Source organism: Quercus robur, chromosome 4 (genome assembly GCF_932294415.1).
Source record: "Quercus robur chromosome 4, dhQueRobu3.1, whole genome shotgun sequence".
NCBI lineage: Eukaryota > Viridiplantae > Streptophyta > Magnoliopsida > Fagales > Fagaceae > Quercus > Quercus robur.
In genome coordinates this window covers 7,778,947-7,799,611 of record NC_065537.1, presented here as the reverse complement: position 1 = coordinate 7,799,611, position 20,665 = coordinate 7,778,947, and the positions used below count along the sequence as shown (strand labels likewise).

The 20,665-nt window shown below is 35.6% G+C and overlaps 1 protein-coding gene across 1 annotated transcript; it reads left to right on the top strand.

Moving 5' to 3' along the window:
- Positions 1-534: 534 nt before the first annotated feature.
- Positions 535-1,275, top strand: LOC126721290 (F-box protein At5g46170-like). The gene is made up of 2 exons (XM_050424343.1): positions 535-840; positions 885-1,275. The coding sequence occupies exons 1-2, from the start codon at positions 535-537 to the stop codon at positions 1,092-1,094; spliced, it is 516 nt and encodes a 171-aa protein (XP_050280300.1). The 3' UTR covers positions 1,095-1,275.
- Positions 1,276-20,665: the final 19,390 nt, after the last annotated feature.

Here is a 20,665-nt window from a genome sequence, read left to right as displayed (position 1 = left end):
TCGTTTTTGTCCCTACCGTCAGTGTCCTAACAGCAAAGTTCTAGGTGGCAAACGGAACATCCTATTAGCTGACATGGCGTTGATGTGGCAATTAAAATATTATTAAAAAAATATTATTTGGCATTTTTATATGCCACATCAGCATTTTAATTTTTTTTTAAAGCCACATCAGAAAATTAAAAAAAAAATTTTAAAGAAAAACCTTAAATCTAATTAATTTAAAATTTTCTTTTCTTAATATTCACATTCTTCACCTTGCTCTTTGTGTTCTTCACAGACCAAACCCAATAACAGGAACTTAAACCCATATAAGAAGATCACAAACAAAAACAAGAAGAAAAAAAATTAAATTAAATACTAACAGCAAATTTTCTTCATATTCTTCCCAAATCCAAGAAGCAAACAAACCAATTTTATAAAACAAAAAAGCAGAAACAAAAACAGAAACACATGCTTATAATTTCCCAGATCTACATCAAACCCACTTCTACTACTAACGAATTCAGATAACAAACCAACCTACGTTTTTTTGCAATGTTAGATCTGACATTTTCGAAGCTGCAATCCCACATCGACCACTTCAACCATCTTCCCGACTTTATCCTCCTCTTGATCTTCAACAGGATCAGCGATGTCAAGGCCTTGGGTTGGTGTTGCGTCATTTCGCGCCTCTTCCACTCCCTTGTCCCTCAGGTTGACAACGTCGTCGTTCGGGTCGCCTGCGTTTTCTCTGACGATGACTCTTCGTCTTCTTCTCTTTTCGCCCCGGCTATCTCCTCTTCCTCCAACAAGTCTCGCAACCCATTCTCGAACCTCTTCCGGTTCGTTTTCGGCGGAATCGTCAAGCCCCTTCAGCTCTTTACCCAATTCCTTAACCCTAAGAGACCCGCTTCATCTTCTTTCGCCTCCTCCGCTCTGTTGCTCTCCTCAAAGACTTCAACGAAATTCGCTTCCTTCGAATCGAGCTTCCCAGCGGCGAATTGGGTATCGAGGATGGGGTTTTGTTTTTTCGAGAGGATGTGGAGTTTTTTGATTTTATGGGTTTTTTGTGTGTTTGTTTCCCAAGAAAATTTCTGGGTTTATGGGTTTGCTAGAGATTGGGTTAGTTGCTGTGTTTATGGGTTTATTTCTTGGATTTATTTTTTGTTTTTCTAGATTTGATGGAGATTGGGTTTGGTTGCTGGATTTGGATTTGGGGTTTGCTAGAGATTGGTTTGGTTGCTTCTTGGATTTGGGAAGAACATGAAGAAAATTTCCTGTTAGTATTTAATTTAATTTTTTCTTCTTATTTTTGTTTGTGATCTTCTGATATGGGTTTGAGTTCTTGCTATTGGGTTTGGTCAGTGAAGAACACAAAGAGCAAGGTGAAGAACATGAAAGAAAATTTTAATTAAAATTTTAAATTAATTAGATTTAAGGTTTTTCTTTAAATTTAATTTTTTTTAAAATTTTCTGATGTGGCTTTAAAAAAAATAATTAAAATGCTGACGTGGCATATAAAAATGCCAAATAATATTTTTTTAATAATATTTTAATTGCCACATCACTGCCACATCAACGCCACGTTAGCTAATAAGATGTTCCATCTGCCACCTAGGACTTTGCTGTTAGGGCACTGACGGTAGGGACAAAAACGAGATCACTTTTTTTGATTTTAGGGACTAAAAGTGGTAGAAAAAAAAGTTAGGGATGAAAATGAAAATCGCGTGAAAATGTAAGGACGAAAATGTGGTTTTCGCCAAAAATTATTAATAAATTATTTTTAAAAAGTTTTTAATATCACTTTTTTCTAAATTATTTTGTAAATCAATACTCTTATGGTGTGTTTAGATGACATGATTTGGACATTTGAATTTGGATTTAGGTTTTATTTCTACATGTAAGGTTTTTTTTTTTTTTTTTTTAATAAATTGATGGTTAATGTGTTGTTGTTGTTGTTGTATTTTTTAGTTAATGTGTTATATTTTGAAAATAGGTTAATGTTAGATGTTGTTGAAAAACAGAATTGAAAGACATTGCTCCATTAACTTCTCAACTATTGCCTCAATAAATTGTAAATGATTTTTTTTACAATGTTTCTATCGTAGTGAATTTTTATACCATTTTTAATGTAAAAATTTCAAGAGTTGTTACATTGATATATGATCTATCAACTTCTACGTAATATCTTGCTTAAATATATGTACATGCAATTTTAAATAATTTATAATTTATTTGATGCTCAAAATAATGCCAATTTATATTTAAATTATATTGCAATTATACCAAAGGCACTAATTTTGCGTCACTATTTTATTGGAAAAATGCATAAAAAATTGGTTACAATAAGGACAAACGAATGGATGTGTAAGATTACCTGATGAATTTTAATGTATTTTTATGTGAAGTTGATTGGATTTAAAATATGTAAAATGTTCTTGCACATTGCGCAAGTTAAATACTAGTTTTTTATAAAACTATCTAATTTTCCTATGTTTGGTAGCAAACTTAAATAAGTTGAAAAACAATCATTTAATTTAATGGAAAATAATCTTTAAAAATAAACTATACTTTTTTTTGTTAGCAAAAGATAATTTTCCTTTAACTTATTTTTTCTAATACTACCAAACACTAAAAAACACAAAAAATTATCTTCGCATAAGATTTTTTATCGAAACAAACAGAGCGTAACATTAGTTAATTTATGGAAAATAGGATTGAAGAAATACGCAAAAGAGGGGAGGGATTAGTGTACTTTATAAAAAAGAAAAAGAAAAAAGCATGTCTCATTCAATTGCATTGATTCATGTTTGGTGTTGATTCTTTCTCAAAAAAATGTTTGGTGTTGATTTTCTCTTCCATTAACATTGTCGGATTCTTTATTTTTTTCAAGTTCGTTTGTAGTAGTATTTTTTAGACCCCTATGTCTTACTTTAAATTTTCATGTTCATGTCTCTAGGAATTGAATCTTATATACCTTTTTTGTTCTTTAGTTGAGAAGTTCATATTCGTCTTCATATTTTCGTGCTTACTAATGATTCTTTTTTATGATGCTAAAAATCATCAAGTGTGGTACCGGCCAAATACCTTCCGAATATCAAGTTAGAGAACTTTCACAACTCTAGAGTGCCAGAGTTAAGATGAATTAGTGTGTATTGATTTGTGAGGGTTTTGGGGTTTTTATAGTAGCGTAGAGTTGACAACCGTTCCTTGGTGAAGAGGGTCTTTCTTTGTAGGGAAGATCCTCATTAATGCGCGCATTTTGCGGAGTCCTTTCCTTGTAGAAATCCTCTTAACTAGGGTTGACCGTGGGGCGTAAGATGTTTCCTTATATATTTATGCGTGAAGGCCAAGCAAAACCATGTTGGGTCCGTCAAGGGCTTCTTTATCTCTATCAGCTTCTTCCCGTCGGCTTCCCATCTTGTCTAGGCGTTCTAGTCGTCAAGCCCCAAATGCTGTTTGCTTAGAAGTGGAGTGGAGCTGTCATGTTAAGATTGAAGTCGTCAGCTTTGAGTACGTAGTCGTCAGCCTTACGAGGACGTCGTCTTCTTCGTTAAATGTATAGTATGGCTGACAGTTTCTTCAGACCGTCGGCTCCATCTAATGTAGACGAGTCTTCACACTTTAAAATTACCCTCATCACTTTTATTTCATACTATCGTTATCAACATAAAACTTTGTCCAAATTCAAGCTCTGACCAATTTATAAAAGGTAGTTGTTTTCATTGTCTTTCAAAGCCAAAGGTTATTTGTGTTACATATAACACACTGTAAGTTTTCTCTAAGAATTAGTAATTGTACTATCTAATTTATCTATTATCGCATTGATTCTATCTAAAATTATAGAATTTATTTAATGGATTAAAAATCTTATGGTTTCATGCTAAATATTATATAGGGAAATATTGCTAAACATAGTCAATATTATTATATTTATATGTGGCATATGTCTATTAACATGATATACATCACCGCATATCCTTAACATAATAATCTCTCTACAAGTGTAAGTTCTTGTAAGGTAGGGGGTGAGAGTAGGAGTTCAAGTTTCCACGAAAGAGATTCACACATATACATTTAGATTATGCTAGAATGAGATTTCTATCTCAGATTTAAAAAAAATAAAATTATATACAATTTGATAAAAGAAAATATATACATGTGTCTAACATCATGCTTTATATTGATTTTCTGATGATGAGAGGATAAGAGAGACAAACCAAATCACAGCACCATCAATCCATCGCCACACCCACCAAAAACACCATTGCACTACCACCAAACCAGATTGCACCATCATTGATCCATTGCGCGCACGCACGCGCGCGCGCGCGCGCACACAGACACACACACACAGACACAGAGAGAGAGAGAGTCTGGAATTAAATAAAAAGTATCTATTGTTAATGTAGCAATGGTCAATGCCTCACTACAAGTAGTGAGGATATTGTGCATCGTTAAAACTTTTGTTTACTTAGCGAGATTGATGCACACTTACTTTGGTTGGGTTTAGACAAAAATTTGCCAAAATGTTAAATTGGAGAGGCTGATGTCAATGCTCTTAAAATACAACTCTATCCGTCTCTCGGAAATGCAAAATGTTTTTGGCTCATGAATAGTCACTCTCTTAGTTTGTAGAGTTATTGTTCATTAACAAAAGAAATTTTTAAGATAAAAAAATTGTTGAAGTCAAAAAAAAAAAAAAAATTTGTTTTTATTTCCTCTATTCTTTCGGGAATGGAGAAAGATTATAAAAAAGAACCAAGGAAGATTAAAGTAAGAATAGAGAAATAATATTTAAATAGAATTGAGAAAATAGAGAGTTGGTTAGAAGGTATTTTTGAAAAAGTAAGCAAACAAAATGAAAAAATAACTTTTGCTTTGGAAATTGGATGAATATATGGTACTCTAATATATGCCACCAATACAAGTTGCTATAAGTATCATTTATATCAATCCCACCCCCAAAATTTTAGAAGTGTGAAGTGGCAACTACTTTAAAAAAAATGGCCCACTCAAAATTTCTGGCTTCGATGGAATGCCTCCTCTCTTTTATCAATACTTCTAGCAAGTTGTGGACCAAGATGTCACTCAATCCGTTCTCTCATGGCTAAACATAATTATCATTCCTCACCTTGTGAACCACACTTTCATTACTCTTATACCTAAAACAAAAATCTCAAGCCCATCAGTTTTTGTAATGATCTTCGAGTTTTAAGCATACTAACCTTCTTGGTTTTGTTCTTGATTAGATTAAATGAGAGGAACGATTAAATCAAAACTCTAAAGAGTTCTCTTCATTTAGTGTTTGTTTTATAAGCATGATACTTTGCTAGATTTCCTGTTTTAAATTACTTGTGTTGTGTTCCTGCGTTTGGGTTTTTGGAGTGTATGCATGCGTATGCTTCATGCATGCATACGTATACACATTGGATGCACATGCACACGCATGCTCATGCCTAGAAACCCGGATTTAGCATTAGGATTGGCAGAATAACATGTCCTATGTGGAAACCACTATTGCCCAACGCGGTGGGGGGGGGGGGGGGGGCTTGCACCCACACTGTATAAGATTTTTCCAAAAGTGTTAGCTTATAGATTAAAGAAGGTCTTACCACGGATCATCACAAAGCACCATTTGGCTTTTGCAAAAGACTGTCTTATTTTTTATAATATTCTTGCTGTTTTTGAGACTTTGCATTGCATGAAGTCTCACAATTCAAGCAAATTTGGTTGTATGACACTTAAGCTACATATGAGTAAGGCCTATGATAGGGTCGAGTGGGCTTTTTTGGAGAATTTTATGAGAAGAATGGGTTTCAATGACCATTGGATTGATCTCATTATGGTTTGTTTGAAAACAGTTACTTATTCGATCCTTGTTAATAGAGAGCCCATAGGTTTAATTCATCCATCAAGGTGAATAATACAAGGAGATCCATTGTGCCCTTTTCTTTTTCTCTTTGTTAGGTTCTAAGACTTTAGGAACTAAATGTATTAGAACTTTAATTTGTAATGTGTTGGCAAACCATGATCAAAACTTAGAGTCTAGATTTAGGTTGCTCAAAGTGTGTCTATATGTAAAGTTGGAATCGAGTGATTGTAGAATTTACTGGACTAAATCTGCAAGGCTTGATCAATTGAAAATTAGACTCGATCGATCGATCGAACCTCATGCAAATTGTTTTTTCTATAGAATTTCCAACTCAGCTCAAGCCCATATGACGTGTAGGGTTTTATGTTTTGCTTCAAGTATAACAGAAAAAACCCTAGCTACGTTTTAGAGTCTTTTTTGATATGCTGTGTGTGTGAATCTTCTGTGAAATCTAGAGGTGTTTACCTTCATACACACTTAGGGTTATCAAGATCAAGATTGATGTCAAGAACTTAGTGAACTCTTCAGTTGTTGTTTCAAGATCTTAAAGAAAAACACAAGTAGGAGAACTTGTGGTTGCTATGGATCAAGGAAAGAAGTAGTTCGTGGACTCGGAGCTGTCACCTGGTCATGGTAATAAGTTTTCTACATGAAATAGCAATTGGATATTAGTGGTCTAAGTCTTATTGTACAAACTTCATTTCTTTCGTAGTAGATCTGTTTTACCTTGAGGATGGCTTGGTTAAATCCTCCTTAGGTTTTTTACCGGTTTGATTTTCCTGGTTTATCAAATCGTTATGTTATTTACTTTTCCACATAATTTACATGATATGATTTAATTGTGTTAACCTAGATCTGAATAATTTATCTAAGTAATCACTTGACTAAATAATTAAGTTAAACAACTTGTGTTTTAAGGGGTCTAAAAACGTACACTCTTGTGTACTGAAATTTTGCATGGGATCATTAAACAAGTAGCTAGAAGGGGTGAGATTAAAGTTTTCTCTCTATGCAAATGGGGACCAACACTAACACATATGTTCTTCACAAATGATAGCCTTTTTTTTTTTTTTTTTTTGGCAAGGCAACCTCAGAATTGAAGAGTGTGGCCAATTCCTGGATATGTTATCTACTTAGGAGGGTGCCTTTGGCCAGAAAGTGAATCGAAATAGTACTGCCATCTTTTTTCGCAAGTCTACTCTAAAGGCTAAGAGACAAATTATCAAAGGTATTTTAGGGGTCTAGGAGATTAAACAATATGAGAAATATTTGTGTCTTCCATCTTTGATGGGTAAGGGGAAGAAATCAAGCTTCAATTACGTTAAGAAGAGAGTTTGGAGGAAGATACAAGGCTGGGAGGGCAAGTTGTTACCTCAAGCAGGGCGGGAGGTCTTGCTTAAAGCTTTCATTCAAGCTATTCCAACATATGCCATGGGTTACTTCAAACTTCCTTTCCTAATTAAAAAGTTTTGGTGGGGACAACGTGGTGATAGGAGGAAAATTCATTGGCTCAAATGAGATGAGATGATAAAATCTAAAATGGTGGGTGGTATGGGTTTTAGAGATTTATCCCTTTTTAATGATTCTTTGTTGGCTAAACAAGTTTGGAGGCTTTTCCATAATAGGGATTCTTTGTTTTATAGAGTCTTTAAGGCAAGATTTTCCCCAATTGGCTCAATAATGGAGGCTAATGATTCAAGGAGGGGCTCTTATACTTGGAAAAGTATATTAAAAGGTAGGGATGTCATTGCACGGGGTGCTTGTTGGTGGATTGGTAATGGTAAGTCAGTGAAAATCTAGCAACATCTCTGGTTGCTAGTTAAACATCCTACTAAGGTGTCTTCCCCAATTGTGGAATCTTTGTAGGAGGCTACAGTCGACTTGTTAATTGATCCCTTTACGAGACAATAGAACATAGATATGATTGATGACATCTTTGTTCCACAGGAGGCCGAACCTATCAAGAAAATACCCTTAATTAGCCTGCCATACAACAACCGACTCTCTCTTCAAGCTTTTGGCACAGGATGGGAATTACTCTTGTAAGTCTGGCTATTGTTTTCTTGAGATGGAGACATAGCTTGAAGATGGTGTGGATCCTTATACACATGATACTATACTTTTGAAGAATATATGGGCTTTACATTCTCCTAACAAGGTGAAGAATCTTATATGGAGAGCTTGCCAAAATTCTATGCCAACCAAAGCTAACCTGGTTCACAGAATGGTGATTGATAGTCCATGTTGTGACCAATGCAACTCGGCCCTAGAAGCTCTGCTTCGTGCTCTTTGGTCTTGTCCTATGTTAGATGATGTGTGGAATGCCTTTAACTCCTGTGATTTTTGCATCTCCACTTGATTTTTGGACTTCAACAAACTGGTCTCCTGGATTATGCAGAAGTAAAAGAACTTAGACTGGTTTACCATGATAGCATGGTCAATTTGGACTCAAAGAAACTAGGTTAGATTACACCAACCTAGTTGTAGCGTTGATCAGATTGCTTGGGTTTCAAATGAAAGGTATGATGAATTCAAAACAATCTAGCCTCCCAAACTCCCTTTGCCTTCTAAGCCTCATGTCCGGTGGCGACCTCCCTTAGCTTACTTATATAAAATAAACTTTGATGATGCAGTGTTCCAAGTTGAAAATAAATCGAGCATTGGTGTGATCATTAGGGATAATCAAAGTATGGTCATAACATCTCTATCTTAACAGGTTTCTCAAGCTTTTCAAGCTATGCAAATTAAGGCTTTGGCACTTGCTCGAGCTCTTGAGTTTGCTCATGAAGTTGGGATTTCTCAGTCCATTTTGGAAGGGGATTCAGAAGTGATAATGAAGGCTTTTGTTGAGGAGGGTAGGTCTTTGCCTCCCTATAATCTTTTGGTTCAAGATGCAAGGATTTTTTCTAGGTTTTTTACTCAATTGCTTTACTCTCATACTAAAAGAGAATATAATAAGGTTGCTCATGGTCTGACTAGGTATGTTATAACTAGTTTGGAATGTGTAGTGTGGACGGAAGATGTTCCTTCACAACTTTTTTCTGTAATTCAGGTTGATCAATCTCACCCTCACATCACAATTACAAACGAACAAAACTTAAGCACAATACCTTAAGTGGTGTTTGTTAGGAATTCTTCTTAAAATTTAGCTACGAGGCTTTTTTTTTTTTTTTTTTCTTGAGTTGAAAGTGTATTTTTAGTTAAGTAACCACATAATTGAATTTTAAGAGGTAAATTTATGAAACAGCACCTACCTAAGCACTGCGCATAAATTTTGCCTTACAAACAATATCTTTGTTAGCAAAGCTGGTAGGTGGGTCTGTTTAATATTTTTGAGCTATGTTCATGGTCTTTAGTGGGCTTTGAGTGATTGATTTAGGTGTGATCCTGATCATAATTTTTTTATTGTCTATTTTATCTCCTCTTAGACCATTAGTTCCATACTTTTATTCTAACATTACAATTAAACATACCAAATATGATCATTACCAATGTCACGGGGCGTAACTAAGAATTTTTTTTTAGGGCCAAACTTATTTTCATAGACTATATCTTTATAAATAATATAAATGATTTAAAAATTAATTAATTCCCAAACCTTTTTCTGCAAAAAATAGTATTATTTTTATTATTTATTATTAAAAATAGCGCTTTGGCCTCTGGGAGAATAATTTAAGAGAATAGTTTCATTGCAAACTGCCTAAGGCAGTTCAGGCAGATGAAAACAGTAACGACGAATAGAAACAAGAGTCTTATGAACTTTATTTGAAAGCATTTTAAGCAGTTTTGAGAAGAAATTTATTTCCCGTTATAAAAGTTCCTGGATCCTCTATAACTCGTACAGCAGAATTCGGGCTTCGCCTTACGGTCGTTCCTGAAGTTGAATGATGTGGGCGGACTTGAGACTTTCAAAGAGGTTTTGGTAGAAGCTACCATATAGCCTAAAAAGTGTCCTCAATTTTTTACTAGTAAGTTCCTCCTCCATCAACCATCATTGTATTTAACTTTTGGGTTTTCTAATCTCTGCTTTTAGATAGTTTATCTGTATATTCTTAGTTTCAATGCTAATAAGAATGGCTGGACTTATGGTGACCACTAATGTGGATATTATATTGTTGTTTTGGAAAAAATAATCATTTGTTCGCCAGTTTAGGGAATCGAAAACCATGGAGGGTTATATTACTATATGGTCCACCTGCAACAGGGAATAACCTTGTAGCAAAGGCAATTGCAGCAGAAGCAAAATAAACTTTCTTTAGGTAATATATATGCATATATTTTTACCAAAACCAATACCAATACATAGAAAGCAATTGGATTACAATAATTGATGATGAAAGAATTATACATGGCAAGAGATATAAAAGAATTATGCATATATTTGTTTTTTTGTATGTTGTAAACGTGAAGGGATTAGAATGGTTAAACCTTTTCTTTAATTGAATTTTCGTGGTTGCCTTACTTGAAATAATTTTACCACTGCAAATTCTATAGTTGGTAGTCACATGATTTTGTAAACGGATGATGATAAAAATTGCATTCAGCATATAAAAAAAAAAAAAAAAAAAAAAAGAAGTTACAGTTAGTTTTGGTGGTGGTCCTATCCAGTTGTTTGTGTTTTATTTTTGATTAATTATATACCATCATGGTGTTTTCTCCCTGTTAATGTATATTATGTTAATGGGCTTTAGGCCCAGTTAGGTTACTTGTATAGTACACTTTACTTGTACCGCACACATATGCCTCCTATATAAAGGCACTGATGTATATTCTTTTATTCAAGAAATACAATACAATCATTCTGTATTTCTAACATGGTATCAGAGCCACTGCTCTGACCTTTTCTTAGCAGTCTTGTCTTCATTAGTGTGGCTTTCTTTTTAACAACGCTTCCGCCATCACACTGCCGCTGTAGCCTCTCGCCGTTGAACCTCCGACGTCATCCAGCCGTCGTCCTTGGGTTCCGGACCTGCAGCCGCCGTCGTTAAGGAGTTTCACACTGCACAGACCACTGCTCTTTGCATCGCCGCTGCAATTATTGCTCCGATTACGTTTTTTAAGGCACCACTGAGATCGTCCAGTGCCGATCTACACACTCGTGGAAGCCTCGTCGCCATCGGAGACCGCACGTGCTCCCATGCGCCGTTCAAAGTTGCTGTTCCACCGATCACGCGCCACCACGCGCCACAATTTCGTTTCACGCGCCTCGCTGACGTCATTGCTGACGTCAGCCCTAACAGCTTGCTGACGTCACTGCTTGCATCATCCGCTGACGTCACCTTCTGAATCTGGATTTGACCGTTGACTTTCAGGTTGACCGTTGACTTTGACTGGCCGTTGACCGTTGACTTTTCCAGGGTTGACTTTTTCAGTCCAGGTTCTCCTTACCCAGTTTTTCGCGTAGATTTCATTTTTGCTGTCTGTTTTTGCATATTGTGTCTCTAAATGGATAAAAAGGATATTTTTGTTCCTCGCCCCATCAATACTGTATTGGAGGGGAATAAAAATTACTTATCTTGGTCTCAAGCTATGCGCAGTTTTCTTAAGGGTCGCATGCTCTGGCATTATTGTACTGGTGCAATGACTATTCCTGTCAAGGGAGCAAGTGAAGAAGATGCTGTTTTTCTTGGTCGCATGATTGAATGGGATAGTCATAACCACATGATCCTCACATGGATTCGGAACACTTCCATTCCCTCTATTTCCAATCTGTTGGGCAGCTTTGATGATGCAAAATCTGCATGGGATATGTTGGCCAAAAGGTACTCCACTACTCATGGATCCATGAAATATCAGTTAGCGGTTGAATTGCATCAACTCAGGCAAGAACCAGGGCAATCCATCAATGACTATTATGATCAGCTTCGCTACATTTGGGACCAAATTGACCTTTCTGATCCAACTTGGGCATGCTCAAAGGATGCTCAGCAATATGCTTCCATCAGAGATAAATTTCGCCTCTATGAATTCCTGATGTCACTTCACAAGGACTTTGAGCCCATTCGAGGTCAGCTTCTAAATCGCAGTCCTGCTCCCTCTCTTGATACTGTTGTGAATGAGTTAGTTAGAGAAGAAGCTCGTCTTGCAACCCTTCAAGCCCAGAATAAGCTCAATGTTTTGGCTATTACTCCATCTACTCCACTCATAGAGCAACCTCAGCAATCAAGTGATTCCTCTGGCTCTAACAATCGTCGCAAGCAGATTAACAAAAAAGTCTGCAACTATTGCAAGCGTTCTGGCCACACCATTGAGACTTGTTACCATCGCAACAAATCTACTGCTGCTGTTGCTAATACTGAGCCTACTCCGCCAATGGCTTCCACCTCAGCTGAGTCCCAGTCTTCTGGATCCACTATCAACCTCTCCCCCACTGAACTACAGGAGATCATAGCTCAGGCTGTTCGTATGGCTGGTAATGCATCTCTTTCCACTGCCCTATCTGTTCTACCCGGTAAGTCTCAAACTTGGCTTTTTGATTCTGCCTGTTGCAATCACATGACACCTCACTCGTCCTTATTCTCCAAACTTGACCCTGCACCACATCCTCTAAATATTCATATAGCTGATGGTTCCACCATGCATGGAAATAGTTTAGGTTTTGTTTCAACCTCTAACCTTTCTGTTCCTGGAGTCTTCCATGTACCTGACCTATCCTATAATTTGTGCTCTGTGGGACAATTAGTTGAATTAGGTTATCGCCTTATTTTTTACTATTCTGGGTGTATTGTGCAGGATCCAAGGACGGGGCAGGAGCTTGGGACCGGTCCTAGAGTTGGGCGTATGTTTCCTGTGGACAATCTTCATCTTCCACCTGTTGCTCCTGTTTCTGTTGCTGCTGCAGCTTCTGTAGTTTCTTCCCTACCTTCTCTTGCACATTGGCATTCTCGTCTTGGTCATGCACCATCTTCTCGGGTACAATAGTTAGCGTCTAGGGGTCTGTTGGGTTCTGTGTCTAAAGACAATTTTGATTGTACTTCATGTCAGTTAGGAAAACAGCCAGCTTTGCCTTTTAATAACAGTGAATCCATTTCTAATAGTATTTTTGAGTTAATTCATTCTGATGTTTGGGGACCTTCTCCTGTTGTTAGTATTGGTGGATCTCAATATTTTGTTGTTTTTATTGATGATTATTCTCGTTATAGTTGGATTTTTCCTATGAAATCTCGTTCTGAAATTTTACCAATATATAGCAATTTTGCAAAAATGGTTGAAACACAATTCTCCAATCGTATCAAAACTTTTCGATCTGACAATGCTCTTGAATATACTCAATATGCGTTTCAAGCTCTGTTACATTCCTATGGCACTGTACATCATCTAACTTGTCCAAGTACCTCTCAGCAAAATGGTCGAGCCGTAAGAAAACTTCGTCATATTCTTGACACTGTTCGTGCTCTTCTTCTTTCTGCCAAAGTTCCTGCCCCATTTTGGGGTGAAGTTGCTCTTCATGCTCTTCATGCAATTAATCGCATTCCAAGTGCTATCCTCCATAATCAAACTCCGTATGAGCGTCTTTTTGGGTCACCCCCTGACTATCATCACCTTCGCTCATTTGGATCTGCTTGTTTTGTTCTTCTTCAGCCTCATGAGCACAACAAACTTGAGCCTCGATCTAGACTTTGTTGTTTCCTTGGTTATGGCGAAACTCAAAAGAGGTATAGGTGTTATGATCCTGTCTCTCATCGTCTTCATGTTTCTCGTAATGTTGTCTTTTGGGAACACCGATTGTTTGTTGAACTCTCTCACTTTCGTTCTTCCTTGACTAACTCCTCTGTTTTAGAAATCTTTCCAGATGAGTCTCTTGTCCCTTCTACAAATACTTTTGATCCTTCTTTGGACTTCTCTCCAGATATTTTTGATGCTTCTCCTAGACATGTTGAAGATGAACAGGTTGATGACGAGCTACCCCACCTTGAGCCTGGGTCCCCTGCTCCTGCTCTGCCTGAAGATCCTCCACAAGACATTCCACCTCGCCACTCAACCCGGGTAAGATCTATTCCTCCACATTTACTTGACTATCATTGTTACACTGCCCTTGCTACACTTCACGAGCCTCAAACCTATCGTGAGGCCTCTACTGACCCTTTATGGCAGATTGCAATGAAAAAGGAACTTGATGCATTAACCAAAAACCATACTTGGGATCTGGTTACTCTTCCTCCTGGACAGTCTGTGGTTGGTTGTAAGTGGATCTATAAGATCAAGACTCGCTCTGATGGATCCGTTGAGCGCTACAAGGCTCGTCTTGTTGCTAAAGGTTTTACACAGGAGTATGAGATTGATTATGAAGAGACTTTTGCTCCAGTTGCTCGTATCTCATCTGTTCGTGCTCTCTTAGCTGTTGCTGCTGCTAGTAAATGGAATCTTTTTCAGATGGATGTTAAAAATGCCTTCCTTAATGGGGATCTGAGTGAAGAAGTCTATATGCAACCTCCTCCTAGTCTCTCTGTTGAATCAAACAAGGTTGTCATCTTCGACGTGCACTTTATGGTCTTAAACAAGCCCCACGAGCTTGGTTTGCCAAGTTCAGCTCCACTATCTTTCGCTTGGGTTACACTGCCAGTCCGTATGATTCTGCATTATTTCTTCGTCGTACTGATAAAGGCACTATTTTGCTTCTTCTATATGTGGATGATATGATCATAACTGGTGATGACCTCAGTGGCATTCAAGAACTCATGGATTTTCTCAGTCAGCAATTTGAGATGAAAGATCTTGGACATCTCAACTATTTCTTGGGTCTTGAAATTACTCATTCCACAGATGGTCTTTATATTACTCAAGCCAAGTATGCTTCTGACCTGTTGTCTCAAGCTGGACTCACTGACAGCAAGACTGTTAACACTCCAGTTGAATTTAATGCGCATCTGACACCCTCGGGGGGAAAACCATTGTCTACTCCTTCTCTTTACAGACGATTGGTTGGCAGCTTAGTTTATCTCACAGTTACTCGTCCAGACATCTCCTATGCTGTTCATCAGGTGAGCCAGTATTTGTCTGCTCCACGATCAACTCACTATGGTGCTATTTTGCGCATTCTTCGATACCTGAAGGGTACCCTTTTTCATGGCCTTTTCTACTCAGCTCAGTCTCCTCTTGTACTCCGTGCATTCTCTGATGCTGATTGGGCAGGAGATCCTACTGATCGCAGGTCCACTACAGGTTATTGCTTTCTCCTTGGTTCTTCTTTGATTTCTTGGCGAACTAAGAAACAAACTTTTGTGGCCCGCTCTAGTACTGAAGCAGAATATCGTGCCCTTGCTGATACCACATCTGAGCTCCTTTGGCTACGATGGCTTCTTAAGGATTTGGGTGTGTCCACCTCCTCTGCTACTCCCCTTTATTGTGACAACCAGAGTGCCATTCATATTGCTCACAATGATGTCTTTCATGAACGGACTAAACACATCGAGATTGATTGTCATTTTATCCGTTATCATCTTGTCCATGGTGCTCTTAAGCACTTCTCCGTCTCCTCCAAAGATCAACTTGCAGATATCTTCACCAAGTCACTTCCTAAGAGACGCACTCGTGATTTAGTTGACAACCTCAAGTTGGTCTCACATCCACCTTGAGTTTGAGGGGGGCTGTTAATGGGCTTTAGGCCCAGTTAGGTTACTTGTATAGTACACTTTACTTGTACCGCACACATATGCCTCCTATATAAAGGCACTGATGTATATTCTTTTATTCAAGAAATACAATACAATTATTCTGTATTTCTAACACTCCCATCATGAACTTGGGAATATAGCTTACAAGTAACATTAAAAAAAAGATCCTGAGTGGAAAATTAAGAACAAATACTATTTCTAGTATTCTAATTAAGGCCCGCGTTTCAGGGATTCGTTACCTATCATTTTGAAACTGAATGCATGGATATAGGTGGTATTGAGATATATGGAATCTGTTTTTTTCCTCTCTTTTTCTCAATGGTGTTGCCTTACGTTATTCATTTTGAGTCACCAAAAATGTTTCCATCCCAAAATTCCTAAATACCTTTTCATATCCTGCTTGCTCACTCCCAAGTGCAGGAGATCGTAGCAATATAATTCTCGGAGTACCGAGGTCGAACCACAAGGAGCAGGGTAAATTCAAAGATAATATAATTAAATAACAATTTGGATGAAGAAGAAAAATACTTTTGCTTGGTGATTGTTAACAAGAATAATAATAAAAACTTATTTAAATCAATAATGTAAATACTAGGGCATCGGGGTGTTTCCCTATATCGATATGAAATTCTTTGTGATCTAAGAAAATATCTATTTCATAATTGATTATTCTTATACAATTAAAAACTTATGATTCGGTTGAACTGAGACAATTCAAGAACGCATGATAACCTCGATTGATAATGCGGTTAGAAAAGTTTTCAGAAAAACCCATTCACTTTAAAACCTGATTTCTATTTGAAACTATTAGAAATTCATCTAAGCAATAAGAAAAACATGATTGAACTTATTGAAAGCATGGAAGAACTAATACATCAAAAGAAATCTAATTGAACAATCAAATATGTTGTAGATAAAATCCTAGAAAGAATCACATTGAATATTCATACCGTATAGAAGAAACATAACCCCTAGTCCTAGCAAAGAGTTTAGGCTGCCATTAGAGAAAAAAAGAAATAAGATTTTCTCTGCCAAAATTTGTTCTCCACAGCCTCCCTTCAAAACCCTAATGTCTAAGTGTCCAAAGAAAATAAAACATTTACTATTTTAATTTCTGTCCAGGTTTACAGCGGTAACTTGTGAGTTAATTTCGGCCTTCAAAAATTGAGAATTTTGGAAAACTCAAAACTGGAAAGTTGTAGATATTTAAGTCAAGGTTCCAACCCATCTGACCTTGTGTCAATTGGATTTTTGAGGAGAGAGATACACCCAAAATACTGATCAGTGCTCAAATCAGATTTTTCCTTTTCAGATTTTGCTTCTTTGATTTCTTTCCTTATTTGAAGCTTCCAATCATGGTAGACGATCCAAGCACTCCAGCTGCACCTCCTTAGACATTTAAGCATGGTCCTTTAGCTCCACTTTAATTCTAGTTTGGCCTCCATTCTCTCACAAATTCCTGTAAACTCATCTTTCTCATATAATTCTCTGAAAGTAGAAAATTACACACAATGAATAGCATTTTATTCAAGAAACTATGTAATGATAAATAATAGGAACTAATGCAAATCATGGTTTAATTATACAAATTAAGCATAATAATAAAGAGATAACGCCCATATAAATATATAACAAGTATACATTTTAAGGCGTTATCACATCTGTACGTATTTATAGACTTCCTATAATCCAATGATTCAAAAATAATCCAATGATTCATATATGTTAGTTATTGTTTCTCTTAACATTTTCTGGAACAGTCCCATGGCATCACATGACATGGCAGATTAATGTGCACAAAAAACATACCAAAAAAAAAAAAAAAATACTCTCATATTTGCATTTTAACATGCTATTTTGTGACCGATTATAAGTTTCCTTTGTTTAGAGGTAATAAAGGATTTACATACAAAGTGAGGCTAGGCCAATTTTGAAGCTAAGTTAAGATCCAGGTGTGAAGCATGAAGTAAAGATTCAGCCCAAAGTAAACATCCAGCCCAGACATAAATTCAAGAGAAGACCAAAAATAAAGAAAGAAAGAAAGAAAAATAAGAAGAAGCCCAGGATTCAATTCAACGAGGATGAAGTTTGCAAGGAAAGAAACTCCTAAAATCAAGCAATGGGACCTATAAAAAAATTAATAAAAGCCAGCGTTTAAAGCAAGGAATCCCTTGAATGTGAGGAAAATTATTGTGTACTCCCGGAATACCATAAATGCGTTCTTTATCCTCTCATATGAATGGTAGGTCCTACTAATTAAATTCATGGTAAGACTCACAATTTATGTGAGAAGAAGGACTATGTATTTATGGTATTCCAAGAATGCCTAATAATTTTCCAAATGTGCGTGGTTGGAAATATGAATTCCTTATTCTACTTGTATTAGGATTATAATATAGCAAGCGGCTCTTTTCTTATAAGTCCCTAGGTCAGTTTGTGAACCAAAAAAAAAAAAAAGAAGAAGAAGAAGAAGAGCTAGGGCTGTATTGTAATTATCTCTTTCGTTATTTTATTTTTCTGTTTTACTTCAGTAAACATGAGTAGCTACATTCTCACAAAAAAAAAAAAAAAGAAAAAAAAGAAAGAAAAAAAAAAAAACGAGTAGCTAAATTTTCAATTAGTGTTAGTTAAGAATGAAACCTTGTCAAGGATTATCATTAGTATTTATGTGATTTAATTTTTTCCACAATAGTTGTTCTTTAATGATTTAAATTGTTCATGCTTTATATCAATTGGCTAGGATAAGATTCTTAATATAAGTTCACTAGAATCATGTTTTTCCCATGATTTTAGATTTATCTTAATTAATTAAATACTTTTTTTATAATGGTTTGATTTTAAAATTGAATATCTCTTGTAATTTGTTTGTCAACTTATACAATTGATGATTTGATTTTATATTTAGAAAGCAAAGAGGAACATGCTTTAGATTTTTTAAAAATAGGGGTTTTAATGATAATATTTTCCCTGATAGCAAAATTGACTTCTAGATTATCATGCAGTGGGTTGAGAAAAATTAATGATCATGAATATATATTGACATGAATTAACAAGATGGATTCTAAAATCTTAATTCCTTTCTCTTGTTTGTTTACATCTTTTACTGCTTTAATAATATCTTTTGATTGAATTAATTATTTGCTTAGTTTATTTAATTTCAAAACAACCAATTTTTATTAAACTAGATTAGGATTTATTTGATTAAAGTTTAATTAATTTTCTTATTTTCATACAAGTCCCTCTAAACTTGACCTCGTTCTTGCTAAATTATACTTCGGTTTGGTTCATACACTTGTGAGTACTTATAAATTTCACAACACAAATCACATCCACAGAACTCAACTATGGCTTTCCATAGTTTCTTGTTTGTCAAAAGTGAGTCAATTAAAAGAGGATAAAAAGTTTACTTTTTTTTTTTTTTTTTTTTTTTTGTGTGTTGGAAAAAAAAAACTAGGTTTATTGCTTTTTTTATTAAAATAAAAAGTTAAACAAAAAGCAAAACGACTGGAGAGCTTCTAACCAAACTGACACATGTCTAACCCAGATACATTGATAATTCTAGCATATTCATGGATAACAAATACTTTTTACCCCTCCTCCCCCCACCCAAAAAAAAAAAAAAAAAAACCCATAATTAGAAACAAAATAGGGAGAAACTATAGAAATAATAACGTGTGCCTCAGTGTCTCTACATTTTTAGCCCTTAAATCGTAAAGCCCATACTCCTTAGTGAATTTCTCATACACTTTTAGGTCAGCTTCACTTACAGTAGGCTTTTGTGTAGCAAGCACATTATCAAAATCTGCTTTTGTGTTGGATGGTAGCTGGACCTGCAAGTCATCAATTCCCAGAGACAGGATATATGAAATTCAAAGTAAGACATAGGGGTCTAAAAAAATACTACTACAAACGAACTTGAAAAAAAAAAAAAAAATCCGCCTTTGTTAATGGAAGAGAAAATTAACACACCAAACATGAATCAATACAATTGAAAGAGAAATGCTGTTTTTATTTTTATTTTTCAGTACACTAACCCCTCCCCTCTTTTGCATTCTTCTTCAATCCTATTTTCCATAAGTTAAGCTAATTCCTTAAAATCGCTTGTACTAGGGTTATGAGGAGTGTTCCCAATATGCAACTGCTCCAAAAAAAAAAAAAGGATATTAAACAAGACATAGGTAAACAACAAAAACATTAATCACAATGGGTTTATAACTACATTGCTTTGATTTTCCAAATGCATTGCATTACGAAACTGAAGTACCTTAAATATTTGTTCCCTTGCCTTCGAATTTGGGAGAGGGATATAGATTCGCTTATCAAAATGCCTCCTCATGGCCTACGTTAATTAACTTTGCATTAGCCTCAAACCCAAAGCAATGTAGATCATAAAATCTTTTCAATACATGGCCGTAGGTTATTGGATGGATGGTATTTTTTTTCTCACCATATCCACAGCATAAGGAGTATTTGTGGCTGCAAGAACCAGAACATTTTTTGCATCGTTGGATACAACCTGAAATGTATTAAAGAAAATTTCCATTTCAAGATTACAAGTAGATAAGTGGAAGGAAACAATGTAAGATAATGCTATGTATTAACTATATAATAAAACATAAGAGTTATTATGTACTGCATTGCCAACTAGCCAGCCATTTTAATTTTGAGAGATGCTACGTTTACAATATTTTTACAACAAATCACAGGTAGTTAGTTGTTATTGGTTCAAATTTGAAACTAACACTAAGATTACTTTTTTGCCCCAACAATAACAACCAGTAGCAACCTGCCACTTAGAATTTGTAAAAATGTTGTAAAAATGTTGTAGACATATAATTTCTCTTTAATTTTTAAGGCCAACAATGAAATGGTCTGTCATTTTCTCCTCTATTAATTGTATGTTCATGACTCCTCTTCTTAAAATTTTTTATTTAAATTAATTTATAAATTTAATTAAAATCACAAATAATACAGCATAGTGCATGGGATGTATACAAGAGTTAAAATAGTGAAAAATAAATTTTTTTGGGGTTGACTATGGATCAACAGATAAGTTAGAATCGGATACATGTGTTCTCTTCCTCCATTATATTTTATTTGAAGTAATATTCTCTGCCACTTCTTTAATTGATGTCATTTTTAACTACTTCTACTAATGTTATTTTTTGTTTTCCTCTACTATTTTTTTTTCTTCAAC